General features: G+C 49.2%; 1 protein-coding gene across 1 annotated transcript; it reads left to right on the forward strand.

Moving 5' to 3' along the window:
* The first annotated feature begins 1,208 nt into the window (after positions 1 to 1,208).
* On the forward strand, positions 1,209 to 5,456 carry TNFRSF4 (TNF receptor superfamily member 4). Its single transcript, XM_077788237.1, has 8 exons — positions 1,209 to 1,347; positions 2,159 to 2,281; positions 3,166 to 3,276; positions 3,824 to 3,890; positions 4,160 to 4,216; positions 4,310 to 4,482; positions 4,847 to 4,972; positions 5,386 to 5,456. Exons 1-8 carry the CDS (start codon positions 1,209 to 1,211, stop codon positions 5,454 to 5,456), a joined length of 867 nt encoding a protein of 288 aa, XP_077644363.1.

Below are 5,456 nucleotides of genomic sequence, written 5' to 3' on the forward strand. Positions count from 1 at the left end.
TTTTTTTGTTTGTTTTGTTTTCCATTTAATATTTCTCTCCATGCTTTGGAAATTCTGCTGCTTTTAAAGTTTGGTGGGGGGCAGGGGGGGTGGGGGGAAATAAGAGGAATAAATTCCATGGATAATCTCCAATAAAATGAATTTAAACACAAAAATTCCAGTAAAATCAGCTGATAATTGTAATTTATCTATTAAGAGATTTTTAGGACACCATCCTAATTTGATTTTGGGATAACATGAGCATGGAATCTCTAATTTCTCAGTATTTTCTAGAGTCGGTGAAAGTAAAGCTGGATTCCAAGCAGCTGGAAAATTGGGATCCTGGATCCAATTCTAATAGGCTGGAAAATGAAATTCCCGTAATTCCCACTGTTTTGTGGATTCAGTGATGGCAGGGAGCTCTCCTAGAAGTGAATGAGTTCCTGGAAAACGGAATTCCCGAATTCCGGCTCAGCCAGGGCGCCTCCCCAGCGCTCCTCCATCGCTGCTTTTCCAGCCATTCCCATCGGGATTCCCCTCCTCTGAGGGCTCCTTTTACCCCTTCAACCCTTTTCAAACTCAGCATTTCCTTTTCCTGCCCAAAAACCCCAAACCGGGAGCGGGAAGGGGCGTGGAGAAAAGTGGGAATTTCCCTCAAGTGTCCCCGCCCGGAGCCGTTCCTGCGCTCGGGGCTCTCACAGCGCCCTGAGGGAGCGGAGCCGTGAGGGGAACGGGGCCGTGAGGGGAGGGAAAGGTCCTGAGGGGAACGGAGCCGTGAGGGGAACGGGGCAGTGAGGGGAAAGGGGAAGGCGCTTTGAGGGGTCGGTGCCGTGAGGGGAACGGAGCAGTGAGGAGAAGGAAAGGTGTCCTGAGGGGAACGGAGCTGTGAGGGGAGCGGAGCCGTGAGGGGAGCGGAGCCGTGAGGGGAAGGAAAGGTCCTGAGGGAACGGAGCCGTGAGGGGAAAGGGGAAGGCGTTTTGAGGGGAACGGAGCCGTGAGGGGAAGGAAAGGTCCTGAGGGGAACGGAGCCGTGAGGGGAGCGGAGCCGTGAGGGGAAAGGGGAAGGCGCTTTGAGGGGTCGGTGCCGTGAGGGGAGGGACAGGTGTCCTGAGGGGAGCAGAGCCGTGAAAGGGACGGTGCTGTGAGGGGAAAGGCTCCGTGAGAAGAAAAGCTCGGTGAAGGTTCGTCTCCGTGCCGTGCGAGAAACGGCGCCCTGAGGGAAGGGCGGCATGGCGCCCGCAAGGATGGCCTGGAGCCTGCCCGCGTTCTGCTGGCTGCTGGCCGTGCCCGCTCCCGCCTGGCTGGGCTCGGCGTGCCCGGAGCGCCAGTACCGCTTCCACGAGCGCTGCTGCAGCGACTGCGCCCCCGGTGAGAGCCGCGCTTCGCGACCGCGTCTCGCCAGCGGGCACGTTTCTTACCCAAATACCCGGCTCTAATGCAATACCTCATCTTTTCCGTAGTGGAATATAGATTTTAGTGCAATACCATTTTTTAATGTAATACCTACGTTTTTAGACTGATAACAAGTTTAAAAAAAAAAAAACGGGAAAATCTTCCTTTCTGAGAGTGATTTGTGACTTCGTTTTAATGTTTTTTTCTTCCTAAATGCCTCAGTTAGGGGAATTTCCTACACTCTGGAAGGGATGTTTGGGATCCACTAGGACAAACATTTTGGGCATTTTCTCCAACTTCAGCCCTCTCCAGCCCTTTTCAGCCACTCCATTAAATGTTGATTTTTTTCCCCCGGCCAAACTTCCAGGGATTTTTCTACTAACCAGGAACTGCCAAATTCTGGGCACTGTTTGATCCCAAAGGGTGAAATTTAGGATTTTTACCCTCACCATCCCAACCAATCCTGATTAATTCCCAAAGCATAAAATTAGGATTTTTCCTGTCACGATCCCAGCCAATCCTGCTTTATTCCCAAAGGATAAAATTAGGATTTTTCCCCTCACCATCCCCGCCAGTCCTGATTTATTCCCAAAGGATAAAATTAGGATTTTTCCCCTCAGGACCCCACTGAATCCTGATTTTGGGGTGTTTTTTAGGGGAGAGGATGTGGAATCAGCTGACCCCGTGTGCTCCCCAGGCCAGTGACACACCGTTCGTTCCCAAAGGATGAAATTTAGGATTTTCCCCCTCAGGACCCCACTGAATCCCGATTTTTGGGTGTTTTTAGGGGAGAGGATGCGGAGCCGCTGCACGGCTTCGGCTGACACCATCTGCTCGCCCTGCCAGGACGGATATTTCAGCTCCCAGCACCACCACGGCTTCTGCCACAGCTGCACCGTCTGCAACGCCTGTGAGTGCTGGGATGGGGGAAAAGATCCCTTTTTTGGGGAAAAAATCCAATTTTTGATGGGGAAAAAAATCCCCTTTTTCTGGGGAAAAAATCCAATTTTTGATGGGAAAAAAATCCAATTTTTGAGGGAAAAATCCCCCTTTTTTTTGAAAAAATCCCATTTCTGAGGGAAAAATCACATTTGGGGGAAAAAAAAAGACTTTTTGGGGAAAAAAATCAATTTTTGAAGGAAAAAATCCCTCTTTTTTTTTTGAAAAAATCTCATTTCTGAGGGAAAATTCCCATTTTGTAGGGAAAAAATGCTTGGTTTGGGGTATTTTGGGGGAAAAATCCCTTTTTGGTTGGGAAAATCACTTTTGGAGGAAAAGATCCCTTTTTTGGGAGAAAAATCCAATTTTTGAGGGGAAAAAATCCCATTTTGGGGGGAAAAATGCCTTTTTGGACAGGAAAATCACTTTTGTGGGGAAATACCTTTTGGGGGCATTTTTGAGGGAAAAATCCTATTTTGGGTGAAAAATCCCTTTTATGAGCAAAAAATCATAATTTGGGGGGAAAAATCCCTTTTTTGAGCAAAAAATCCTAATTTGGGGGGGAGATCCCTTTCTTGGGGCATTTTTTGGGGGAAAAAATCCCCTTTTTGGGTTATTTTGGTGGAGAAAAAATCCATTTTGGGGTAAAAAATCCCTCTTTTGGCCTGCTCCAGAGGGCCTGCCTGCAAACCACTGTCCTCAACTAAGTCATTAAATTAATTACTAATTATGAATAGTTAAATTGCTGAATGGTGCAGGTCCTGCACACAGACAGGCAGTGCCCTGAGGTGTTAATTGGTGCTGTTAATGAGGGAATTAATGAGGGAATTAATGAATGAATCTCGGCCTGGCCAGGGAAGGGCAGCGTGGAGGTGAAGCCCTGCGAGAAAACCTCGGACAGGATCTGCGCCTGCCGGGCGGGATTCCAGCCGGCCCGGGGCACTCCCGGAATTCCCCTGGGAAAGGGTGAGCAGGGATCGGGAATTCCCCTGGGAATGGGTGAGCGGGGATCGGGAATTCCAGTGGGAAAGGGTGAGCGGGGATCGGGAATTCCAAAGGGAAAGGGTGAGCAGGGATCGGGAATTCCCCTGGGAATGGGTGAGCGGGGATCGGGAATTCCCATGGGAGAAGTTGGGATTTGGAATTCCCTTGGGAAGGGTTGGGTCTGGAATTCCCGTGGGGGAGAGTTGGGATCTGAAATTCCCTTGGGAAGCAGTGAGTCTGGGATGTGCCAACTGGAATTCCCTTTGGAATTCTGGGATGTGCCAGCCTTCCCAAAATCCTGCCTCCCACGTGGCAGGAATTCCTGGCTGGAACTGTGGAATCCTCCCAGATAACATCCAGAATCTTGGATAATCCAGAATTCCCAGTGGATATATCTGGGAATTCTGTCACTTCCTTGGATAATTTCCATAACTGATAATTCCCAGAATTTCCATAATTGATAATCCCTGATAATTCCCAGTGGATAAATCTGGGAATTCTGCTGGAAAATCCCTTTTCTTCCCCCCAGAGTGTTCCCGATGTCCTGCAGGGACTTTCTCCAGGGGAAAGAACGAGAACTGCCAACCTTGGACCAAGTAGGAATTCCTTTTTGGGGGAAAAAACTCATTTTTTGGGAAAAATCTCTTCTGGGTGAGGAAAAAAATCGGGTTTTTGGGGAAAAAAATCCCCTCTGGGGGAGGAAAAAAAATCGGTTTTTGTAGGGATAAAATCCTACATTTGCAGGGATAAAATCCTGCATTTGTAGGGATAAAATCCCAAGGGGATAAAGCACAGATTGGGATTGCAGGGATGGGATTTAGAAACACATTCCATGTTGGAAAAACCTCTGGAATTTCTTTTCCAGCTGCAGCACTTTGGGGAAGAGCACGCTCCGGGCTGGCACGGGCGAAGAGGATGCCCAGTGCGGCACGGAATTCCCGGAAAACAGGAGGCCCTTTCCCACGGAATTCCCGGAAAACAGGGCTTCCTCTGCCACGGAATTCCCAGGAAAAAGGGCTTCCTCTGCCACGGAATTCCCAGAAAACAGGGATCCCTTTCCCACGGAATTCCCAGAAAACAGGGATCCCTTTCCCACGGAATTCCCAGAAAACGGCTCTAGAGCTTCCAGCCCTAGGGAGATCCCCGTGGTCTGTCGGGATCCCGGCGTTCCCACGGAGCCGGGATGGGGTAAGGACGGGCAGGGAACCAGCTGGGATGGGAATTCCCGTTTTGTCTGAATCCTTTTCTGCATTTCACACAACATTCCAGGATCCCATATTCCATGAAAAGCTGCTTTCCTGGAATGGGAAATCCCGTTTTGTCTGAATCCTTTTCTGCATTTCACACAACATTCCAGGATCCCAGATTCCTGGGAATTCCCATTTTCTCAGAATTCCCATTTTCTCAGAAATCCTTTCTGTATTTCCCACATTCCAGGATCCCACATCTCCCTGGCATTCCCAGAGTTCTGGATTCTCCCTCTGGAATCTGGGAGCTCCATGCAGCACCAGGAATCTTTGTTTTTTAGGGAATTTTTCCCTTCCCATTCCAGGCTCTTTATCCCTGCTCCTGCTGTGCCTGCTCCTGCTGCTGGTGAGTGGAATTTCCATCCTGCTCCTGATCGTCCAGGCAGTACGGAAAAAATCCCGGAATGGGCCTGCCAGGAGCGGCCAGCACAGTGAGTGCCTTTTTCTGGGATCAAAATCCTGGAAAAAACAATCCAGAGATTCCCTTTTTCTGGGATCAAAATCTTGGAAAATTTAATCCAGTGAGTTCCCCTTTTTCTGGGATAAAAATCCTGGAAAATTTGATCCAGTGAGTTCCTTTTTCTGGGATCAAAATCCTGGAAAAGTAAATCCAGAGATTCCCTTTTTCTGGGATCAAAATGTTGGAAAAAAATTAATCCAATGGCAAAACTGAGCTCTAAAATCAGGATCAAGTGGGAAGACAGAGTTTAAAGCCAGGTGTAAGTGACCGAACTGAGCCTGAAATTGGGATTAAGTGGCAAAAGGAGCCCGCGGCGAGGCCGAAGGCCGGGGGAGCCCCGTTCCCTGATTGTTCCCTGATCCCGAACAATTCCCTGTTTTCCAGAGGGGAGCAGCTGCCGGATCCCCATCCAGGAAGAGCAGATCGACTCCAACTCCAGCCTCATCAAAAACTGA

The sequence above is a fragment of the Lonchura striata genome, chromosome 24, assembly GCF_046129695.1.
Source record: "Lonchura striata isolate bLonStr1 chromosome 24, bLonStr1.mat, whole genome shotgun sequence".
Taxonomy (NCBI): Eukaryota; Metazoa; Chordata; class Aves; order Passeriformes; family Estrildidae; genus Lonchura; species Lonchura striata.

Bases quoted from the DNA above. Each gene is read 5' to 3' on its own strand.
- TNFRSF4 (XM_077788237.1), top strand. From the start codon at position 1,209: ATGGCGCCCGCAAGGATGGCCTGGAGCCTGCCCGCGTTCTGCTGGCTG. The intron at 2,282-3,165 runs GTGAGTGCTGGG...CGGCCTGGCCAG, and splicing joins CTGCACCGTCTGCAACGCCT to GGAAGGGCAGCGTGGAGGTG. The intron at 4,217-4,309 runs GTGCGGCACGGA...CCCAGGAAAAAG, and splicing joins ACGGGCGAAGAGGATGCCCA to GGCTTCCTCTGCCACGGAAT.